The 21,758-nt window shown below is 51.3% G+C and overlaps 8 protein-coding genes across 8 annotated transcripts; 4 read left to right on the forward strand and 4 right to left on the reverse strand.

The window, feature by feature from the left end:
- Positions 1-1,769: 1,769 nt before the first annotated feature.
- On the forward strand, positions 1,770-2,609 carry Asppvi_005236 (alpha/beta fold hydrolase; the record flags this gene model as incomplete). Its single annotated transcript, XM_043301160.1, has 1 exon — positions 1,770-2,609. One exon carries the CDS (start codon positions 1,770-1,772, stop codon positions 2,607-2,609), a length of 840 nt encoding a protein of 279 aa, XP_043157095.1.
- Positions 2,610-3,761: 1,152 nt separating this feature from the next.
- grg1 (putative glucose repressible protein Grg1) lies at positions 3,762-4,020 on the reverse strand (the record flags this gene model as incomplete). The annotated part of the gene is made up of 2 exons (XM_043301161.1): positions 3,762-3,849; positions 3,899-4,020. The coding sequence occupies 2 exons, from the start codon at positions 4,018-4,020 to the stop codon at positions 3,762-3,764; spliced, it is 210 nt and encodes a 69-aa protein (XP_043157096.1).
- A 306-nt stretch (positions 4,021-4,326) lies between these two features.
- On the reverse strand, positions 4,327-6,150 carry Asppvi_005238 (uncharacterized protein; the record flags this gene model as incomplete). The annotated part of the gene is made up of 1 exon (XM_043301162.1): positions 4,327-6,150. One exon carries the CDS (start codon positions 6,148-6,150, stop codon positions 4,327-4,329), a length of 1,824 nt encoding a protein of 607 aa, XP_043157097.1.
- A 660-nt stretch (positions 6,151-6,810) lies between these two features.
- On the reverse strand, positions 6,811-8,519 carry Asppvi_005239 (Zn(II)2Cys6 transcription factor domain-containing protein; the record flags this gene model as incomplete). Its single annotated transcript, XM_043301163.1, has 2 exons — positions 6,811-8,381; positions 8,483-8,519. 2 exons carry the CDS (start codon positions 8,517-8,519, stop codon positions 6,811-6,813), a joined length of 1,608 nt encoding a protein of 535 aa, XP_043157098.1.
- Positions 8,520-9,963: 1,444 nt separating this feature from the next.
- Asppvi_005240 (MFS transporter) lies at positions 9,964-11,595 on the forward strand (the record flags this gene model as incomplete). Its single annotated transcript, XM_043301164.1, has 2 exons — positions 9,964-10,033; positions 10,094-11,595. 2 exons carry the CDS (start codon positions 9,964-9,966, stop codon positions 11,593-11,595), a joined length of 1,572 nt encoding a protein of 523 aa, XP_043157099.1.
- A 3,670-nt stretch (positions 11,596-15,265) lies between these two features.
- Asppvi_005241 (uncharacterized protein) lies at positions 15,266-16,409 on the forward strand (the record flags this gene model as incomplete). The annotated part of the gene is made up of 2 exons (XM_043301165.1): positions 15,266-15,999; positions 16,058-16,409. 2 exons carry the CDS (start codon positions 15,266-15,268, stop codon positions 16,407-16,409), a joined length of 1,086 nt encoding a protein of 361 aa, XP_043157100.1.
- A 529-nt stretch (positions 16,410-16,938) lies between these two features.
- Asppvi_005242 (uncharacterized protein) lies at positions 16,939-18,450 on the forward strand (the record flags this gene model as incomplete). Its single annotated transcript, XM_043301166.1, has 3 exons — positions 16,939-17,734; positions 18,077-18,241; positions 18,287-18,450. 3 exons carry the CDS (start codon positions 16,939-16,941, stop codon positions 18,448-18,450), a joined length of 1,125 nt encoding a protein of 374 aa, XP_043157101.1.
- A 27-nt stretch (positions 18,451-18,477) lies between these two features.
- Positions 18,478-20,261, reverse strand: Asppvi_005243 (acyl--CoA ligase; the record flags this gene model as incomplete). The annotated part of the gene is made up of 4 exons (XM_043301167.1): positions 18,478-19,033; positions 19,083-19,942; positions 19,989-20,126; positions 20,172-20,261. 4 exons carry the CDS (start codon positions 20,259-20,261, stop codon positions 18,478-18,480), a joined length of 1,644 nt encoding a protein of 547 aa, XP_043157102.1.
- Between the last annotated feature and the right edge of the window lie 1,497 nt (positions 20,262-21,758).

Consider the following 21,758-nt stretch of genomic DNA (forward strand, 5'->3'; position numbering starts at 1 on the left):
TCCCAAAGCTGATCTGAACCAAGCCTAACTTTAGTCTTAGAGCTGTGTCCTGTCTGTATGTCGTATCAAACACGTTCCATTTCCTTCATCTCCTTAAACATTTTATTATATGTTACGAATAAGCTAATGAACTAAAGGAGACTGAGAGCCGACACCGTAGCAACTAATAGTGTTGACTCATTGTCAGGTGCCAATATAAACTTTTAAGTGTGGAGCAATGTAAATCATGACCTGTCCTACTAGGTATATATGTGGATTGCATTTCACGTAATCAGGGACTGACAACCCAGTGGCTTGCATCTGGAAGGAGCCCTGTAATATACCGAACCATCTTATCCCGGCTTCTAGCCTCACCAGCGGTTTGACAACCAACACTTTGAAACGTCAGTAGACCATTAACAAGCATCGAGTTCTGTAATCTAGCGAATCCAATGACTAGGAAAGCAAGATGGGTCGGGACATAGATGGTTACATACTGTGGTCCACGTGGATTGTAAGTACTGTGGGCCTTACTGGGATTTGGTGCCTATCAATCCCCCCTAAAGTCGGTCGCATGACAATAAATATTTCTCAACATAATCGGTAAGCAAGCCGCCAGTGCAAACGACTAGCCTCTCGCGTTTCGGCCATACCGAAGCAATTCAAACCACCACCAGGCCGCCAAAACCTCTTCAATCGCAAGGAATTCAGTCGAGCAGGAAGGAAGGATCCTACTTCGCTCAAAATACAGCTATGCACACTGGATGCTACATGTTCTTCTTCCCGCTGATCGAGTTCTAGCCCTTTCTCTTTAGCGACAATGGCAATCACCTACATATAATCACCAGCCTGCCTTCTTTGGGCAGAGTAGAAGGGGGCTATTCCCTCACATCTTGCACCTTAACAATTATCTCTCTATTTAGCCCAGACGCCGTAATAATAAGATTGCAGAATGACTCGAGCGAGCTCTTGTTTCAATACCCCGGCAGTGTTGGCCATTCTTCCTATGACGGATACCGCACCGCCAGACAAAAAATATATACAAGAAACAGACCATCTCATCTAATTCCGAGACCTTTTCCACTGCTGCACTGCATTAACACTGATGTGCTGGGAATATCCCTTAAGGAGCGACCAGTGAGCTATAAACATAGATTAAGGGTCAAAAGGGTTACAAACCTATTCTAGTATATACGGGTCTCGTCTAGCTTTTCCAGGGTGTCCCGAGGATCGGCACGGTCCAGTGCACCCCCACCTTGGCGGACCAGCCGTACCAGAGTATCCCCGCGGGGATGAACCAGCATCCGACCAGCATGGGCGGGAGCTGGGACCCGGGTGTGAAACAGGTCAAGGTGATCAGACTTCAGAGACAGTCTAAAGGACCACAATGCCATGTCACGGAGATTTGTTCAAAGTAAGCATGTCCACCGAAAAAGACCAAGCCTCGCCCTTGCTGTGGAGACCGGATGCACCTATAAATCCCCACAGCTGCATGGTGCTTAGGCGGCCTCCGTATTATTGCTTGTAAAGAATACCGACAGTCTGGTGACTCGAAGTCTAACATTCGATGCAAACTGAGCAAACTAAGCAAACCGAGCAAACTGAGCAAACTAAGCGACTGTTGACATTCTGGTAATTTCTCTCTCTGTTGCTTCACATTAATTAGGAGTAAGCAGCACTTTGCCAACACTATAAGATGGCGTGATTGTGATTGAGGAATTTATTCCCTGTAATCAACTTCTCTGGTTCCTGCTCCTCATACGTTCATAGATTCACTACCTAGTGACAAAATGGAATCTATTCTATCTGCACATGAAATCGGTGAAGGACTTCCTGTTTTGTTCATTCATGGATACCAGATGGAGGGAAGAGTTGAGCAGCGAGACTTTGAGCCGATTTTCAACAAAATCCCAGGATTTCGCCGGATTTATGTGGACCTTCCTGGCATGGGCACAACACCCGCGAACAATGTCAAGGATCTGGACGAGATATACCTTCGCCTGGTGCAATTCATTGATTCTCGACTTGGGAAGTCGAGATTCTTAGTCGCTGGCTCATCATGTGGCGGCTACCTTGCACGAGCCATAGCTCACAAATATAATGAGCAAGTCGATGGTTTACTACTACGGGTACCGCTTATTGAGCCAAAGGACAGCATGCGCGACCTCGATGCTTTCAAACCTTTGGTTGCAAACGAGCAACTCATGTCGACCATATCACCCGAAGACAGGACACTCCTTGGAAACGTTCTCGTTCAAACGCCTGCTTATGTTAAAGCTTTAAAGGCAAAATACGAGGAGGTTCTTCTTCCAGCGGAGAAAGCAGCAGACAATGAGGTGCTAGATCCGATCCGAGCAGATCCACAACGATATCAGCTGTCTTTTTCGTTGGACAATGAAGGCGCTAAGTTCTTTGCACCCACACTTATTGTGTGTGGTCGGCAAGACGAGACCGTGGGCTATCGAGACAGCCTTCGCTTGCTGGAGCTCTATCCACGATCAACCTATGTTGTTTTGGATCGTGGTACGCATAGCCTTCCTATCGATGAGAGTGAGAATAGTGTTTTTGAAGCTCTTGTTCGTGATTGGATATTCCGGGTCAATGAATGGCGAGGTCGCACGGGCAGATAAGAGCTATCCATGTCAATAATCTCTATACCAACTCGAGTACCTGAAATGAAAGCGGGCGGTGGGAAGAATGGCAGTTTATATGAAACCCTTGATCATGATCCTCTTCATACGCTGACCAAGCTTTCTCGATGTAAGCCTTCAGCTAGCAAAGACCTTAATAGGGTTGAATCTAGAGAGTAAGGCGGCAGGTATAGTAATTTAACTCCTGTGTCAGAACACAACGGCATAACCCAGTCTTAATGATAGAAAGATGCGTTATCTATAACAAGCATGGATTTTGGCTCCGGCCACCTCTCACAGTGCTGGAGAAGCTGGTAGCATTAGCCCTAATGGAATTTAGACGCTTAAACCAGTGTTGCATCGAGCAGTGACCAACTAGTCCATCTATATGGCACCAGTTTATCACATCCAGTTTTATAAATGAAAACTAGGTGATATGATCAAAACTTGGATGGTTTATGCTGGTAGTAATCCCGCAGTTAAGGGTTCTGTTCGTTTGCTTTCTGCTGGGCTTTCCGTTTGTCTAGCCAGCCCAGGAGAGAGCATGTTTAACGCTGGATGATAATGATAAGACATTAAACCCATCCCACAGAAAGGTAGCTATCTCATTAATAATAGGCTGGTTTTTTCAGCGGGGTGGTCACAAAGGGCGTCCATCATCACAGCAGTGATGGTTGGCGGTTAGCTAGAGGGATTTCGGGAGCGCCCGAGTCCATGTGGCGCGGCAACGGGGAGTATGCTCTGTCGCAGACGCCGTATCAGCTGCTGCAGATGGATCGGATGGGGGGTGGATGTGTCGGCGTCGCTGCCGGTGAGGATGGTTCTGGCGTGTCGAGGACCGCGGCCGTGTGCCTGGTAGCTGCAGGTCATGACTCATGTACTTCTTATTTTTGTTGCTATAATGTTACGATTGTCTACAGCGTACAGGATGCTAATGATGTTGATGGACATATCTAGACACTACGTTCACAGTTCTTGTGTGTATTGATTAATATAATTCATTCTTATTTGGTATCACCAGTGGCCATCACTTAAGATACAACATCATATCAAATACATGAATTCGTCATCCGTGGGGTGTCATTCGCAAGATAAACTAGTTCTAGTCAGATCAATAAATCCCAAGACAACGGATAAAGAAGTAACCCACGTTTAGATCTCCTGCTTGTGAGCCTCGGCCTTGGCGTCGTGCTTATTCTCGTGGGCCTTGTCCTTGACGGCATCCTTGGCGGCAGAGGCACTGGACATTATTAGAACGGCTGCAAGATCCTGCAGGGAAGAGAGCTCACCGAGTGCCAATGGGAGCATCGGAATCCTTGGCGATGTCCTTGTTGGCTTCCTTCTTGCTGCCGTGGAGGGCCTGCTGGACGCTCTCGCTGACGTAGTTGGCACCTTGCTTGATGGAGTCCATTGTGATTGTGTTTGTGTATTGAGTTGTAGATTGTATTGAATAGTAGAGATTGGTCTGAATGTTGTTGTGTTGATGAAGATAGGATATAGAACAGAGAACGTGAGGCTTTTAAATAGGTGGTACGGCATGATGATGTCATCTATACAGGAGGTGATGTTGTGATGTCATCGATTCGAGCCAAGTCTTCGATGCGCAACATCAGGAATTAAACTCGCAAAACAAGATTGGCTGCTGAACTTTATCGAGTCATCACTGCAATTATAGTAATAAGGTTAAGTCATACACTCTGCCTGCGTACCACTACCACTATTGTAAATCAGCCACTAGCACAGAGGCAGGCGAAGTAAACCTCCCCCGTAAACCACCTCGCTCCACCCCCCAAAGCACAAACTTTGGCTCCAGTCCCTTGCCAGCCTTCTCGGCTTGCGCTAGGCTTTCCGACCTCGGTAGAAGAATTACGTTTCCCGGGTAGATCTTCCCCAGCAGCGCTAGAGCAACGACCGGGTCGTGCACAGGAATCACATGCAGCCCGCCATGAGCAGTTACAAGACTGTCTCCGTTTCCGGTTTCCAGGATGGATGCCGCGTCGTGGACTACGGTGGACGTAGCTGATGTTGCGGACTTGGAGTCACTGCCGTTGGACGTGCATGCCTGATAGGCGTAGCGATGGCCGCGCGCGACCTGTCCCAGATCGACGGAGACGCATTGGCCATTGTCAAGCTGGAGTTGTAATTCCAGCTGTCGAACCATATCAGACGATGAGGTGGCTGCGATGCTGGTGCTTAGGACGCCGAGTGCGGCTGTGCCGCCGTTGGCCGCGGCGTATGCCGGGGTTTCCTCGGTTCCGGCGGGGATCTCCACACGAGGCGCAAGATAGTAGTCCTGGATCCGGTAGTCGAAGATGACGTCGGTTGCGTCATGGACTAGCTTGGCGGGGAGGTACTGGAGGAGATGGAACGGAGTCGGTCCACCGGCCAGGAAAGCGGGCAGGACCAGGCCGTGGGCATACTGGAAGCCGTAGCCAGGGTTGGCCTTCTTGCCAGCAGAACGAGAGAGAAGACCCGGGGCGAGGAGAGCCTGCGCGTGCTTGATGATTGCCGATTGGGTGACCTCCTTGGTCAGGAGGTTGGTGAGGAACTCGGCCCGGGATGACTCCAGATGCCGGATGCCTCGAGCGGCGCGGCCATCGACGGGGATGATCACATCCTCGTAGTTCTTGAACGGCAGCAGGGCGTCCCGCAGCAGGACCATCTGATGCATGTACTCGTTGAACAGCTGCATCAGATGCGGCTGGCTGCGCCGACCGAACATGAGGTCGACGTTGGCCGGGATGAGGAGATGGCCTTCACAGGGGCTGCGAAGGTAGAGGTCGGGATTGACCGGTCCGTCCGTGTGGTTGCGCGCGTATTGAACGAGCGTCCGGCCAATGCGTTTCGCCTGCTCGGCGATTTCCTCGCGCGAGTCATCTAGATTGGCGTCGGGGAAGCGCAGCGTGGCTTCTCGGGTGTTGGTGTCGAGATTGGCGGCCAGGTTGTCGAGCAGTTGCGCCCGCGCTGGTCGGACGTTCGGCGGATCTGGACCCAAACGGAAGACGACCGTGTCCAGCAACGGCGCAAACGCTTCGACCAGTTGCCGGGGCGTGTAGAGCCCGGACTTAAGTCCCCAAGCCTCGCGAGGCGTGTCGCTGTCGTGCGCGCCGGCGTCAGGCTGGACGGCGATACTCTGGCCAAGGAGGATATGGCCCCTCCCTCCGGCACCAAGACCGAAGAGGCGAAATGCGGTGGCTGCGGTGGTTTTCATGGCGGTAGCTCTGATCATGTCGTTAAAGACCATCTGAAAGAGGAGGGTACCGAGGACAGCCAGACTCGGACGCATCGTGCCATTCCTTGCGTAGTTATACCAACGACTGCAGGACGGAGGAAAGCAGAATGTTACGGACGCTGACAAATGCGTATCTGATTGTTCTTGTCGGTTTCGCATGTCTCCGTCGTCTATGCTCGCGGAGTCCTCACGTCGCCGGAGTTCGTGGTCGTTTTGACGACCACGAACTCCGGTGGCAGCAACACAAGCCGATGGAATTCCGCAGTCAAAGACACTGTTCAACTCATACATTGCAATGCACTGAAGCATGAATCGGACTGAAGCGTGCGGATTCTGCAACGCTCTGGTGTGATGAAGCTGTATCGCCAGTCGTCATGAACTCGTTTGATGTCATCAGGATTTCCTATGAAGTACAACATCAATCTTCCACATGGTCAACCACGCCACCGTCGAGCTGCCCGTCAGTGACTTCCCAGCCCCAGAAAAGGATGCATCTGGCCACAGCACGCTTATCTCCGTTGAGGAGCGCCGCCGACTCTTGCGGCCTCCACGATACCGGTTTCGCATACCTGAAGCAATCCGGAGTGGGCTACCTTCTTCGGGCACCTCCATCCGGAGCTGCTGGTGAAGCCACTTGATGCGTGGTGTCGGGAGAACATGTCAAGGCGGGTGAAGCCGTTTCATCTCGCGGCCAAGTCTGACGGAGACCGAGGAGAGCGGAGCTGCTGTGACGCAGCCAGCTTACCAGTGCGTCGGCTTAAGGCTACGCAACGGTCGATGCGGTTGATGAGAGACACATCCGGGATCCGCTATTGGAGCAGTGATGGACGTATGAAACAATTTGTACCATCCATTTAATTGGCATAGACTAAGCAAACGCAGTGAAAACGCCTATGACCCGTTAAGCGTCACATCAATCGTCAGCGATACATCAATCGCAGTACATCGTTGAGTTTGACCCCGTCTAATTCACGCAAATTGCTCCAGCGCACAGAGAATGATAAACGACCGAAGCTCATTGGAGTCGGCAAACCCCGCATTCGTCACGCAATTCGCCCGGAGATCGTCCTTGGCGAACTTGGACAAAAGCGTCTTGAGCGAGGGTTGCTGCTGGTGATTCAGCAGCTGCTCTCCCACGGGAATGGCACCACCAGTAGCGCCCAAGGTTGAAAAAGCGTCAGTGATTCCAGGAGAGATAGGGGACGCAGGCGCAACCTTGCGCCATTCGTCTTCGGTGCGGGCGCTCCACAGCGCTTGATCGCAGGGTAGAGGCATATTCATGATGAGCTCGTCGTTGAGGGGCTCGTAGTAGGGCGATTGACGCCCACAGTTGAGATCGCGGTTGCTGAAGAAATTGACAATGTTGGCGAGGAAGATGGTGCGGCGGGCGGTTTCGGCCACGGCCCATTTGACCCAGGAGTCGGGGGCGTCGGTGTCGGCGTCGGCCGGGGGCAGGAGGGCCGTATCGTGCGTCTCGAGGTACGACCGCGAGAAACACTGGGTCATTTTGGAGAGGAAGGGCGACTTTAGCCCTTTGGTGCTGCGCTTTCGTCTCCAACTCTCGGATTCGTCGACGGACGCGATGCCCATCTCGAGGATCTCGTATAGGAGCATTGCGTGCAGAGCGTCCCACTGTTCCATGCAGAGGTACGTGGGCTGGCCTGTCAGCACGCGAGGAGATGATCGACAAAAGGCCTTACTTACATACGACTCGATCAGGCATTGTCGTTGCGCGTCCATGGCTCGCTTGACGTAGCCGGCGGCATCCCTGGCGCCCAAGGCACTTCCACAGCAGATGGCCATGGATGTGTGCGGCAGTATGGTCATGTCCGCCACATGCTCGTTGAACAGGGTGCGGTGCACGAACGGACAATAGAAATCGTCCTGAAGCAAGAGTCTCGGATACTGTGCAAGCAGACTGACGTAATTGGGTGGCCGCACGGGCACATCAAGACTGCCGCCCAGATCGGTCAGGGTGGAGACATTGGGAATCCCTGGCCCTGGCAGCGCTATGGAGGTCTCCCCGACCAGCGTACTGTACGACTGTGGCGGCGGAGCCGAGGTCAGTGGAAATGTGAAGCTCGGATGGCTGGTCGGGACTGCCGGCGTCAGGCCCGGGGTGACTTCGTCGACTACGCTTGCTGACGAGGGCAACGGCGGGAGATCGAGGGCATCCAGGGTCCAGATGAAGTTCTGGGAGCTCCACGAGTCCAAGCTGTCATCGCCGGGACCGTCCAGCGTGCTCCGAGGGCTCCATAGCGACGGGAAGTCGGTCGTGCTCACGCGGGTTTCGTCGGGTCTGGGATGATCTCTGGCCGACGGGGAGGAGGTGGAGTCGGAAGAATCAGAGGGAATCGAGGCTGCTGTGTTGGCGATGGACACGTATTCACAACGGACGCCCCGTTTGGCGCATCGCGAGCAGGTCGGTTGCGTGCAGCAGCATTTGGTCTTGGCCTGCACACAGGCATTGCACGCTTTCCGGCGTACCTTGGGTTTGGTCGACCGCAGACACCGGCGTCGATGGCGCAAGAGAAGGTCACCTGGGAACCATCGGTCCAGACATCAGCTCAGATGCAAGAAGATGGAGACTCAACAAACGGCGGAGACAAACGTCGTTGGTAGGTTTTGAAGCAGGAATTACACTGATAAGCGTCGTTGGATGGCTCGGACGCTGGCATGGTCAAAGGGCGTCATCAGGGAGACAGAGACAGGAAATAATTAACAAGTGGGGGAGTGCCAGGTTTAAGTGAATTCACTCGGCGGAGTGAGTAAGCCAGAGGATCCGACATATCTTGCTTTTGGATCTTCTCGATCCTTCTATGTTTGTAGCCCTGGTTCAAAGAAAGACAAGGCATTGGTAAAAGGACAGACAATGAAAGGTGAGATTTAAGAAGGATCCGAAGCCATCCCGTGTGTGGTAAGCGGGGGGTCTCGCATTATTAATTAATTTAAGTACGATGAATGTAACCTTGACTATCATCCTGGTTGATATTGGGGCTATTAATATTACGTGCGGGCCAGAAATTCCGTCTGTCTCCTCTGGCCGACTTTAGTGCTTATTTTCCTCAGCCGGCTGTCCATCATCTTTTGCAACATTGAAGAAAATGGCTACATTAGAGTTCAATTTAAACACTGCACTGGGAACGGTTCTGTTTTTGAGGAACTAAAGCCTAGATTTGCGCGGGCCGTGAATCAGGATCCGCTAGACTTTGGGCGTAGCGTATCTTTTCGTCTCCACAACCAGCAGTCCAACCACCCGATACACTCGCCCGGTTGCGGGCCACGACGTGAATGGCCTCGCTAGGGATCTTACGAAGCGGACAGCGGAAGGACCAGAGAAGAGATCGGCTGTGGAAGTGCCGTCCTCGGGCCTTTTGACATCGCGCCGTAGCCGGGATTAAAGTTATATCCTCAAAGCCAAGCGGAGCAGTATCGTATACTCCATAAGGATGCCCATACGAGATGAGCTGGCTGACCATTCCTGCGCCACGGCCAACTTCTTCTGCTTTTTATCTGCTCCATGTGATCTCTCCTGGGTTGCTGACTGGGCAATGGCTGTTCTGAGCAATTGTTGGAATAATTACTGACCGTGTATGTGTTACCATAAGTAGTAGTAATCACCATGCTTGTGTTGGACCTCTTGAATAACTCCCAGCAGATCGTCGACCGGATTGATTCCTTCGCCTCGCTCCATGGCACTCGCCAGGATCCAGGTGCAGGTGCAGTGCTTCGGACGGCGCGTGTTGTCTAAAACCAGCGAGAGCAAAAAGAAGGTGGATGGAGAATCTTATAGTGCGCCGGAGTGGAGATGATCGATTATGGAATCAAGAATCAGCGTGGGTGACGCATGGCCGTTGCTTTATGGAGTATGGTAGCCCTAAGAGTGCCCAACTCCGGGCATGTTGCCCCTAAAGGCAGCCCGGAGTTGGTGGTCGCCGCCCCCGGAGTTCTGTGGTCGATCCCCGGGACGGTCGCAGCGGGCTTCCATGTCCGGTCGGTCTTGGACATGGTGGTTGTATACGACCGATTTGCCTTTAAAAAAAGAAATATATTTATGCTCCTTCTTACTCTTTATTCTTTAGATTGTCAATTGCCAATGTCAATTGCTAATAGACAAGCTTCATGGCTGCCGAGTCGAACCAGAGGACTAGCGAGACTCAATCGCTCTCTTCTCAGGGAGGTCTCCCGAAAGGTAAGTCTTCTTAAATTTTTTTTGCTGTATCGGAATCAGAGTAACCAATATAATTGATAGACACCCTTCCTGATGACAAAGGCACCAAGGACGAACATGTCTACATCGCGGATACCCTCCCTCTTCATCGTCAGATTCCGTTCATCCTGACCATCTGCTCGGCCATGTACACGAATCAGCTCGGGCTGGGCCAAACAATGGACATGGTCCGTGTCATTGGAGACTGGTACGGAATCACTAACAGCAACGAACTGTCGTGGCTGGTGGCCGGCTACAGCTTGACGATTGGCACCTTCGTCCTGATTGCCGGCCGGCTGGGCGACGACTTTGGACACAAGAGGCTGTTCATTATTGGCATGGGCTGGTACGCGCTGTGGACGCTCGTCTGTGGTCTGGCCGTCTATTCCACGCAGGTCCTCTTCATCTTCGCCCGGGTCTTCCAGGGAATGGGACCGGCCGTAACGCTACCCAACGCCATCGCCATCCTCGGCCAGTCGTATGCCCCGGGCCCGCGCAAGAACATGGCCTTTGCGTTCTTCGGCGGCAGTGCCCCCTTTGGCGCCATCTCTGGCTTTGCAACGGGCGGCCTCTTTGCGCTGGCCTGGTGGCCGTGGGCGTACTGGAGCGCGGCCATCGCACTTGCTTGTCTGGCCATGTTCGCCGTCTGGTCCATCYCGCCTCAGCCGATGAGCAGTACGTCCAAAGCTCGGACAGTCCGCGAGAAGGTCGTGCACCTGGACCTCCCAGGATGCATTACCGGCGTGGCCTCTCTGGTCCTGATCAATTTCGCGTGGAATCAAGCCGCCGGCGTCGGCTGGCAAGAACCATACGTCTACGTGTGCCTCATCCTCGGGTTCCTGTTCGCGGCCGTCTTCTTTTGGGTGGAACTGCACTGGTCCAAGGATCCCATCCTGCCTCTTGGAGCCTTCAACTCGGACATTGCCTTCGTGCTAGGCTGCACCGCCTGCGGCTGGGCGACCTTCGGCATCTGGGTATACTACGCCGCCGTCTTCGTCATGGAGCTGAACAACGTCAGCCCTTTGCTGCTCGCGGCGTGGTACAGCCCGGTGATACCATCGGGACTCGCCTCGGCGCTGGCGGTGGGGAAGCTGCTTGGCCGCGTCTCAGCCGCATGGGTCATGGTCATCGGCATGGTCGCGTACCTGATCGGGTCGATTCTCATCGCCACGATGCCGGCGCACCAGATCTACTGGGGTAATTTCTTCTGGAGTGTGCTCATCATCTGTGTCGGTATGGACTCGTCCTTCCCCGCTGCGACGATCATCTTCTCCGATGCTGTGCCGCCTAAGTATCAGGGGATTGGCGCCAGTGTGGTCATGACCGTTGTGAATTATAGTATTTCGCTGGGGCTGGGCTTTGCGGGTACGGTGGAGCGAGAGGTCAATCGCGGAGGAACCACTTATGATGATAAAAAGAGGGGATATCGGGGGGCATTCTACTTCGAGCTTGGGTTGGCCGGATTGGGCCTGGTGATGAGTCTGGTCTTTTTGGTCAAGGATCACTTCCGCAAGAAGGCCAAGGAGGGTGTTCACGCACTTTGACACCGTCAAGCTGGCTTTTGGGTAAACGTCCGGATTGCATCCCGTACACCCCTGAGATACACAAGATCCAACTGTCTCATCTGTTGCTGGGTTTTGTTGGATGCGTTTATAGCTTTCCTGTGAGTCACGAGCAAATTTGCCGCCTTTTCAAAGCGGTCTATAATACATTCGATAATATCCACCACATCGGAGAGATCGTAATTGGACAACTCATTGTTTATTGGGGCATGTGCGAGGGTGTCGATATCACGTTTCAAGTTCTCCATTTCTGTTATGAACGACGACCTTGTATTCCGAACGCTGCGGGAGAACCGCTTGTTCAAGGGAATATTATTGAAGTTATTCCTTAGCACTTTTCGATACAGATCCAACGATCGGGTCATGAGCAGTTTTCCTTCGGATGTAGGGTTGAGAGGCGGTCCGGTTTCTAGGCTATTACGGACCGACCATATCGCCTGGCGGGCGCCAGCTAAAGCAGAGGATGTGGTAGCTGGACTAAATATATTGGCTGATGGATCATTCTGTGATGGCCGGGCTATGACTTTCCGGACGAGAGGATCCATGAGGAGCTATAGAAACGATTCCTAGCTGCTTTACTACTGAATCGCAGAGGATACATGCAAAGGCTTAATGGATTTTATAATATGTGCTAGATTGCAATTCTGCGAATCTCAAAGTATATGGAAATTGAACAGCCAAAGAACCATAGTTGTCAGTATGAGGTCATAACCTCCCAAGGGACTCTGACTCTGTCTCCACTGGTCAGGTGCTAACCCTAAATTTGAGCCATGTTAATTTTTGCCCTCTACCAAACAGTCGCTGTTTTCAACCTTTTTGTGAAAGTTTGGCTACCCTTCCAAAACATTACAATATGATGTTTAAGACATTCTAACTAGGCCAGTTCTTGAAAGAGTCATGATGCAATTTGATAAGGCTTCCTCCTAGCAATACCATGATGCATACAGACATACTCTGTCTTCTGGGGCAGCAAGAATATCATAAATGCTTTGCACATCTGCCTGTATGTAATGTGTGCCAGAAGATGAAGAGTAACAGAGCATCAATTTTGAATTTCCTGAGACATCACAATGTATAGGTATGATCACCCGAAGAAAAAATTCTATACCGACCTTGCCAATGTCCTTATCCTGGTCTCCACGTTTGCTGGCACTATTACTCTGAGCACACAGTTTGTTCTTACAGACTGTAAAGGCAGCCGTGTCCAAGCACTCCTTATATTGGCATCACAACTCTTCCTGGCTAGTCCCATCGCGCTTAGTGCTATTTATATCATCCTATATGGATTCTCTGACAATATGGGAGTCACTAATTATATTCGTGTGTTCATTATTTTCCAGTTCCTTCTTGTTGCATGTATGATGATTGCAGGACTTATATGCCTTAGTGTGTCAATCCTTTATTTTGGTGCAAATTGGATAGGCCCAGCAGGGATTGCATTAGTAGGCATTGTCTTTTTGATGGTGATATGGGTTGCCATTGACAATCAATGCATTTACCGAAATAACGACAATAACAACCAAATCCAACCATATCTTTCATGTGCAGATTGTGGAGAGTGTGAACACCATGGTCCCCTCACCCAGACACAACCTCCTCAGCCTCCTCCTGTGCCCGAATATCAGTATCATACATGGGGCAATCCGCTGACAGCCAAGAATGCGGCTTCGAGTTGTGGCCATTGTTGCCTACCACTTCTCTATATTGGTGAATGTGCTGCTGCAATCTGTCTTCTTGTGTTTGGAGGAATTCAAGTCTCAAATTCACAGCCGATCACTTGTGTCAATTTCCGGAACTCAACATCAAGCTAGTGGGTGAATCAAATTGTGATCCTTGTGTTTGTGCAGTATGAGGAAAGTGCTTAAGAAGGCTCGAGTGGAAGACTGCTAGCGAAGGAAGAGAAGGGGGAACTAATGGTTCAATGTCCATGCATGTCAAATGTAAATGGAGAATGACTCCTCATGCTCTACTCATACTCTACTTTTCATATCCCAGTATGTAAGTATTGGATATCCTGATATACAGGCAGGTATGGAAAAGGCCCGCCGTAGGTACACATAAAGCACCCTAAAGTAGGGGTGCTTTGCTTGTTTGGGCCCCGCCGATGAGTGAGTTCTTAAAGAGAGTCTCCCTTGCACTCGGCAACAGCTGCATCAAGGTTATGAGGACTTCCMCCACACATGCAATCAACATAGCGGAGACCATGGCCGAGCGACGCACGCGAAAATTGAAAAATGGGCTGCAATGGAAGGTCTATGAGACAGGGAGATCCAGTCTCCAGCTGAGACAACCCGGGAAGAAAAGCATAAGGTCCTGAGGTAGCCTACGTGGGAAGAAATGCAGGGAAATACGCAAAAGCATCTTGGAAAAATCCATGGAGCTATTCTCGAAAGCAATCACCAATCCGGCAGCTCGTACCTTTTCTTTTAATGTCGCCTGGCGCATGATAAATTTCGTGTTCTGAAACGGCTGGAAAGTTCGGCTACTACACGAGGAAAATAGCATGGGCAAGGCGTCCAGATTTGGAAGAGAAGTAGAAGGCAGCCTGTGCTGCAGTCCTATCCCAGGATGAGCCGCAGGCTATGCGGAACATGGGTCCAGTCAAGTATCACACATTGCAAGAGACGCACTATTCAGCAAATAGAGCAGCGCGCCAGAGAGCGAGAACAGTCGCCTCTGAATGGGTGAAGAAAATACTGTAAAAAGAGGACAAGGCTTGGGATTATCTGATATACCGCCCCAGCATCCTCCCTGAGAAGAAGCAACGATGGAGGTCTGGGAAGATTTTCAAGCGCTACTCGACGAGACGCTGCTCCATCAACCTACTAGGTGACTGGGAGTGATCAGATCAAGGATTCCAAGATCGTCGATTTCGTTCAATTCGAGAGACAAGGTCACGGTGATGAGGCGAACAGTTGCGAAGGTTAGGCTAACTATTATCAAGGCAGTTCTTTGCCACTGAGACTGAGCAGGGACTTTTGCAATCGCCGGGAAACAGGCAGCCTGAAGCCAGGAGTCCTATCAAATGCCTTTATTCTGGCGAGAGAAGAATGTCAGACCCCCTACAGAGACGTGGAGCTTCCTTGAGTGTCGGTAATTGATCCAGACTGGTCACTGTCGGGTCCTGACGAGGATGGTATAATGGACGAGTAAAGGTCGCTTGGGTCATGCTCTATACCAAATTCTACGACTTTATATCCGCAAACCGGTTCACAATGAAGGATATATGGCGAGATTTCAATCAGATGAACAAACAATTCAGCGATGGATCAACCCCGACATGGCTTTTCACTGAGCTTGATCGACCTGTTTGGCCAGATTGCTAGTCCGTTACCTTTTCCCTCGCCCTTTTTAGTTCAGTTTGATGCTTCACCCTCTTTCTGCGCGTAAATATCTTGTATGTCGTCTTCTGGTGGAAACCACAGTGATATTGAATACTGGACTTCCAGTCTCACACTAAAACTGTCTACCATGGATGACCCCGTATAGACAACAAACTATAGACAATTGTGGATTTTAGTTCGAGTAGCAGCCCACCTTGCGGGGACTCTTCCTGCTTAGGTTTAGCGGTGATATTATTCTCCTTAAAAGGGGCATCCACCTCGTGGCCTGAAAGCAACCAGCGACCAGCAGATACAGAGACACGATCAGCATGGCTGAGTTATCCGATGATATCGAAGATATCGAAGCATGGGCCTCTATGGAGAGCCTGTATGACAAAGCAATCCAGTCACCATCTGAGATAACTCAGGACGAGAAACATGCTATACTGGAATGGCCCTCCTTGGAACAAATGGAGGAGACAAGTCAAAAATACGTTGGCAAGTCTTTGCAAGATCTCTTTCACACAGCGGCCAATGATCCTCTCGCTCTTACGTATCCGGAATGCCGCTTGTTTAAAGATGATTTTCATATATTGCGTTCTCTAGATTCGGTTAAATACAGTACTGACCGAATGCATCGCCGGATCGCGCGTCAGGACTTAAGCGACAAGTGGCAGCAGGCGCGGGCTGCTGTTTCAGCGCCAGATGAACTCAAGGCTCGTGAAAACGCCCTTGAGGTCTACCTTGAGAAGCTAAAAGCTCACTCAAAGCCTTTAATTGAAGCTGGAGAGAGATACTGGACTCATCCGCCGGACTGGGTGCAAAAAATTCTTGACCGCGAGGGTAAAGGCTGGGGCTATGTGATCTACCGTCCTTCAATCATTCACGAGGAAGAAAGCACCAAGGAGGCGTGGAGAGCATGTTGGGACTACTTTAATGAGCTTTTGAGTTTTCACCCTGTCACAATGCCGTTTCTCGAATTCGGCGAAAAAATCCAAGATTCCAAGATCATTGATTTTGTCGATTATGAACCTGAAATGGGCGGAGTGGATCAACTTCGACAGTATGTACTCTCAACTTTCACAGATGACTGTGAGTACTTGCTAACTTATGCTACTCAGGGACTTTCGCGACCGTCGAGATAAATACGGTCTCCAACCAGGTGTTCTTTCCAATGTATTTATCAATGTGCCTACCGAATGTCGGGATACCCATCTAGGACCCTTTCCATATAATTGGGCTTGGGCTATTGATCCTGACTGGTCGTTACCGGGCCCAGATGCTGATGGCTACGACGGGCGTGTTAAGGTTACCTGTGCTCAACTGTTCAACAAATTTTATGAGCTGATGTCGACCAAAAAGGTTACCCTGAAGAAAATCTGGGAAGAGTTCCATGAGGTCAATGAGACACTCCCTGATGGGCCAATGCCTTGTTGGATAATGTCACCAAAAGAGAAATGGCCGAATAATTGACATTCATTCCTTCTTGCATGCTTTTAGGATCGGAAAGCCATAGACATAAGTGCAACAAACAGGCAGTCTGTATCCACGGTGTGTCAATTCATCTTCCAGTCGGTTGATCGTTCCATGTGCTCCTCGGCTGAGGCAATAACCGTGGAAAATGAAGATGAACTACTAGTGGCATTTCTTGCTGAAGCAGACCTGATGGCTTTCGGTTGCCTCTGCCTTGAATGATATTGAGACGGGCATATTCTGGAAGAGCCAGGGTTTGAATGGTTGTTGCATGTTTGGTGGGGCTGTTCTGATAATATGTCTATTGACATATATCAAATAGGGTCAACACAGCAGGAAATACAACATCTATTATGAAATGCCCAGAACGAGTTGACTATTTACCGGCTATTTCAAGTCGGACATGGAGCAGTATATAGATGGCTGGATATTTATGGTTAATTAGGGTTATCTTATCTGTCTCATCCGTGACATCATCCCTTGATCTCTTCTTGATCGTCTCCATCCACCACTCCATCCCCAGATGACAATGGCTAAACGGACAGTGGAATCCTTCTACAAACCCATCAGTAAACCCAAAAAGCCGCGTATTGAGGACACCCCTCCATCGTCCTACTCCCATCATCCCAGCTATCGCTTCCCCATCGCAGACCTCCCCCCATCCATCGCCAACGCGCTCCCGAATCTCCCAGCCACCACACCACGCAGCATTACCAACCAGCCGCATCTGGACCTGCTCTACTACCGACCTTTCATCCCTCCACCTACCGCCCGCGAGCTCTTCCACTTCCTCCGCCGCGAACTCCCTTTCTACCGCGTCCAGTACACCATTTGCCGCGGCCCGACCACCACCCAGATCACCACCCCGCGCTTCACCACCGTCTTTGGCGTCGACGACACCTCCCTCTTCACCCCTTCACCCAATACCTCTGATCCCATTCTGGTCGACAGCAAATCCCACACCCCCATCCCAAGCACCAAATACAAATCCACACCGCGCCCAATCCCACCCTGCCTCGACATCCTCCGCCAACGCGTCGAGGCCGCTACCGACGGTGCACGCTACAACTTTTGCCTGGTAAACTACTACGCATCAGGCGACGACAGTATCACCTACCACTCGGACGACGAGCGGTTCCTCGGCCCGAATCCCTGCATTGCGTCGTTGTCGCTCGGCGCAAAGCGGGATTTCCTCATGAAGCATAAACCGACTGAAGGTGTTGAGGCAGCGCCGGTCAAGATGGCCCTGGCGGATGGGGATATGGTGGTCATGCGGGGCGAGACGCAGGCGAATTGGCTGCATTCTGTTCCGAAGCGGAGGGGGAGTGATACGCGCCAAGGGAGGGTTAATATTACGTTTCGGAGGGCGGTGGTGCCTGCTGGGACGGATAATTATTATAGGTATAATGTGGGGGAGGGGAGGGTCTATAGGTGGAGTGAGGAGGAGGGGAGGATGGTAGAGAGCTGTTGATATTGGAGGATGATATGATATAGCAGTTATTGTATACCGGGCCAGACAAGGGTCCATGCCAACATGGATTGGATGCCGGGATGTTTGCAAGGCCAACCAGGATTGTTGCCACCGCATTGTCAGCTTATGCAGTCCCCGAGGCAGGGATACCTGGTCAGCATGAATACCCCGCTCGGGGCTGACTATTTATGACAAGACCTTTCTGGCGATGATAGAGAACTCAGCATGGCTACTTCGCTTCCTATCTATTCATTGCAAGATGTCTCGCGACATAATACCTCCAAGGATCTCTGGATAGTAATCGACAAGGAGGTTTACGACGTCACCCAGTTCCAGGCAGAGCATCCCGGGGGTGAAAGGAGTGAGTTATCTACTGATAGACCAAGAAGGCAGTCTGACAAGACAGTCCTGCAAAAGGTTGCCGGAAAAGATGCAACAGACAAATTCCTCGAGTATCATGATACATCAATCCTCGCCCGTTATCGAGACCGCTTGCAAGTCGGAGTGTTGGAGGAGACCAAGGCGCAGGAGCCAAAGAAGGGATTCCTCAGTAGATTCTTTCGCTCATGATCTATGTGTCATCTGTATTTAGACCATCTAAAGCTTCGGCCTCAATCCGGCCTCAATATCCCTCTTACTATCCTCCCTCAACTCTTTCTTCAGGATCTTCCCACTAGCAGTCTTCGCAATGGCATCTACAAACTTAACGCCCCCAGTCAACGCCTTGTACCTAGCCAGCCTCTCGCCAAGATACTTCCTCACATCCTCCTCCGTGAGCTTCTCGCCTTCCTTACCAGGCCGTCTAACCACATACGCACGGGGATACTCGGTGTCTGCCCCGGGAATCACCAGCCCAATCACGGCCGTATCGATAATATGCGGATGCCCCAGAAGCACAGCCTCCAGCTCCGCCGGCGCAACCTGGAACCCCCGGACCTTGATGAGCTCTTTTCTCCTGTCGACGATGTACCATTTGCGCGTGCGCCCGTCGCAGTACGCGATATCCCCCGTTTTGAACCAGCCCTCGTTATCGAAGGACGTGGCGTTGGCGGAGTCGTTGCGGTAGTACCCCGGTGTGACGATGGGCCCACGCACGCAGAGCTCGCCGCGGACGCCAAACGCGGAGATGTTGTTTCCGTTCTCGTCGATTAGTCTGGACAGTTAGTAGAAGGCTCAAGCAGGTAGAAGGGGGGGAAGAATACTTGGCTTCCATGTTCGGGAGTAACCGGCCTACGGACCCCGTGTCGTCGTCCTCCGGGTAGGTGAACATCATCGCGATGGAGCAGGTTTCCGTCATGCCCCAGACCTGGGTAAAGGGGGTTCCTTCTTTGAGGAGGGCTCGGAACCTGGCCTGTACGTCTTTGTCGAGCGGGGCGGCACCGCAGTTGACGACCTTGACGGAGTGCAGGAATGGCCTGGTCCGCGAGAATGGCGACTGCAGGATGGCGATCGCCATGGGCGGGACGATGGCCATGTCGGTTACTTGGTATTTTTCATTGGACACCAAAAAGGTCTCGAGGTCGAAGCGGCGCATCATGTAGATTGTGTGCCCAGCTTTGAGGGCGCCAAAGTGCGTCCAGGTGGCTGCTGCGACGTGGAAAACGGGCATTGCGACGATGCGGGAGACCTGGTACGGTCGGGGATGCACCTCGAAGCACAACAAGTGCTCTGCGATGAAGCTGTGATGCGTGATGGTCACGGCTTTGGGCAGGCCTGTTGTCCCACTGCTGAATAGTCTTGCGGCTGCAGTTTCCTTGGCCCGTTGCAGGTCATTAAAGGCCACCCAGTCTTGTTCGCCGTGGTTGAATAGATCCTTCCATGATCGCCGACCAGCGGGGATCTCCTGTCCCAGGACATCGAAGATGAGCACGTTCCCTTCGGGAATGCCTCTCTCCTTGACGGCTGCAAGAACAGGGGCTAGAATCTCTGGCTCTGAGATTAAAAACTTTGCGTCGGACGCCTTGAAATGATGCGACAGCTCCATTGGCGTGTACGATGGATTGGTACCAGTGTAGATACCGCCGGCGCCAACGATGGCCAGAACAAGCATACAATAGTAGATCTATTATCCATGAGTCGTGTAAGGGGATATAGGAGAGGGAGAATACATCATTGAAAGAGTGGATGGCGACGCAATCGCCCGGTTTGACTCCCCAGGCGCGTAGACCGGCAATCAACTGACGGACGATCTTCCGAGCTTGAGCGCAGCTGATCGATCGGGAGGGATTATGAACATCAACGTAGATCTGTCAGCATCAGTATTATGAATGATCTTGATGAGGTCGGACTACCGGTCGGTTGGCATCATATGTATTGTCGAAGATGTAGGAGATGACATCCACAGAAGGGAGGAGGACGCGCTCTGCCGGTTCGAAGATCATCTTGACGAGTTGATAGTGTAATGAATTGAAAAGTACAAGCTAGTGTGGTGTGTTTGGAGATGAAGTTATACAAGCCGATCTGTTAGTGCACGGATGTTTACCCCGCTCCGAGCTGTCAGATTCGCGGTGAACGGACGCCTGATCGGCGATGTCATGTGGAACTCGCACTTTGTGCTCCTGCACATTGTTCCAATGTAGAAAGCTTGTATTCATAGAGATAAGACCCGCAGCTGGGTCATCGCCTCCAAGATTATGTATATGTAACACGTCTACTCTAGATTACCGTCCCAGTTGAGAACATTCAGCGCCATCCCCATGATAATGCCACTGAGGAGACCCCCACACGGCAGCACCCGAACCCACCCGAGGAAGATCCTCGCCAGCTGTTCCAATAAAACTCTTCAGGTCCATGTCCATATTTTGTTCTGCTGAAGGTACTGCGTGCCGGTATGGTCTCTGTCGCATAGTAGATTGCATCTCATCGAAGTAGAACTGATATAATCTCCTCGTCAACACACATAAGACAGAACCCTCTGATTGGTCTACTCGTCCAGACCCTGAGTGAAGTTTTCAGCAGGGCTGCGTTTGCCCTCGTCTGTCACTCCCGGGTAAGTGGTGGCCCCAGATGGAAGTTAGTATGGCAAGTCCGTGGACACTGTGAGAACATACGGCTTCACTCCATCCTGGACTCAACTTGGGTCCTCCTGGTGGTCCCCTGGTCTGGTAAAAGTAGTCATGAACGTGATATCCAATTCAGTGTCAAGGACATTCTGAGCGCGCTGCTTGGCTTCCTTTGAGACCTGAGATTGCACAGGGTACTACCATATTTTTAAGGCTAGCCTTTGGAGGATAGGAACGTACCGACCCACGCCTTGTAGCAGAGGATGTTGACGGAGTCTTCAGCGCTAGTTATTGTGTTCTGAGAAGGGCTGATTGTGTAGTGCGTGATTTTGGCTCACTTGTCCAATTCAAGCTTCTAATAGCTGCTGTTTATATCTTCCTTTCGGCTGGTGTACACACTGCCCAGAGCCGAAAACCCTCCGCGTCCAACTCGCAAGTCGGGGTTTCTCCGTTCGCGGAGCTGGTTTCTATGAACAAAAAGCGGAGAGGATAAAGTCAAACTGATGATTGACCCCACAAAATTCAGTTATCATAATGTCAATTAGTCCTCATCGGGTGACCGACAGATCAAGTTCTTAGGTAGCCTCTAGCTGGACATTGAGAGGCATATTTCAAGAACTTGATGTGTGATAATAATGATGATCTAACCCACCCAAGTGAACAGATTCTCGGTATGCCGAGTAGTCATTTGGTCTTCAGGCACACGGCATGAAGAAACTCTATCTTCAACCGATAAAGACTCGGCTCTGTTCTTCTCCTAGCCTATATTTGCGGCCTAGATCCGTTCTAGAGACTCATGGGTTCCCCTCCTCCTTGCGCCACATTGCGAATTCAGACACCGACATCCCGAGTCTAAGTAGGGATGAATGTACAAGT

This window comes from Aspergillus pseudoviridinutans (genome assembly GCF_018340605.1).
Source record: "Aspergillus pseudoviridinutans IFM 55266 DNA, scaffold_3, whole genome shotgun sequence".
Taxonomy (NCBI): domain Eukaryota; kingdom Fungi; phylum Ascomycota; class Eurotiomycetes; order Eurotiales; family Aspergillaceae; genus Aspergillus; species Aspergillus pseudoviridinutans.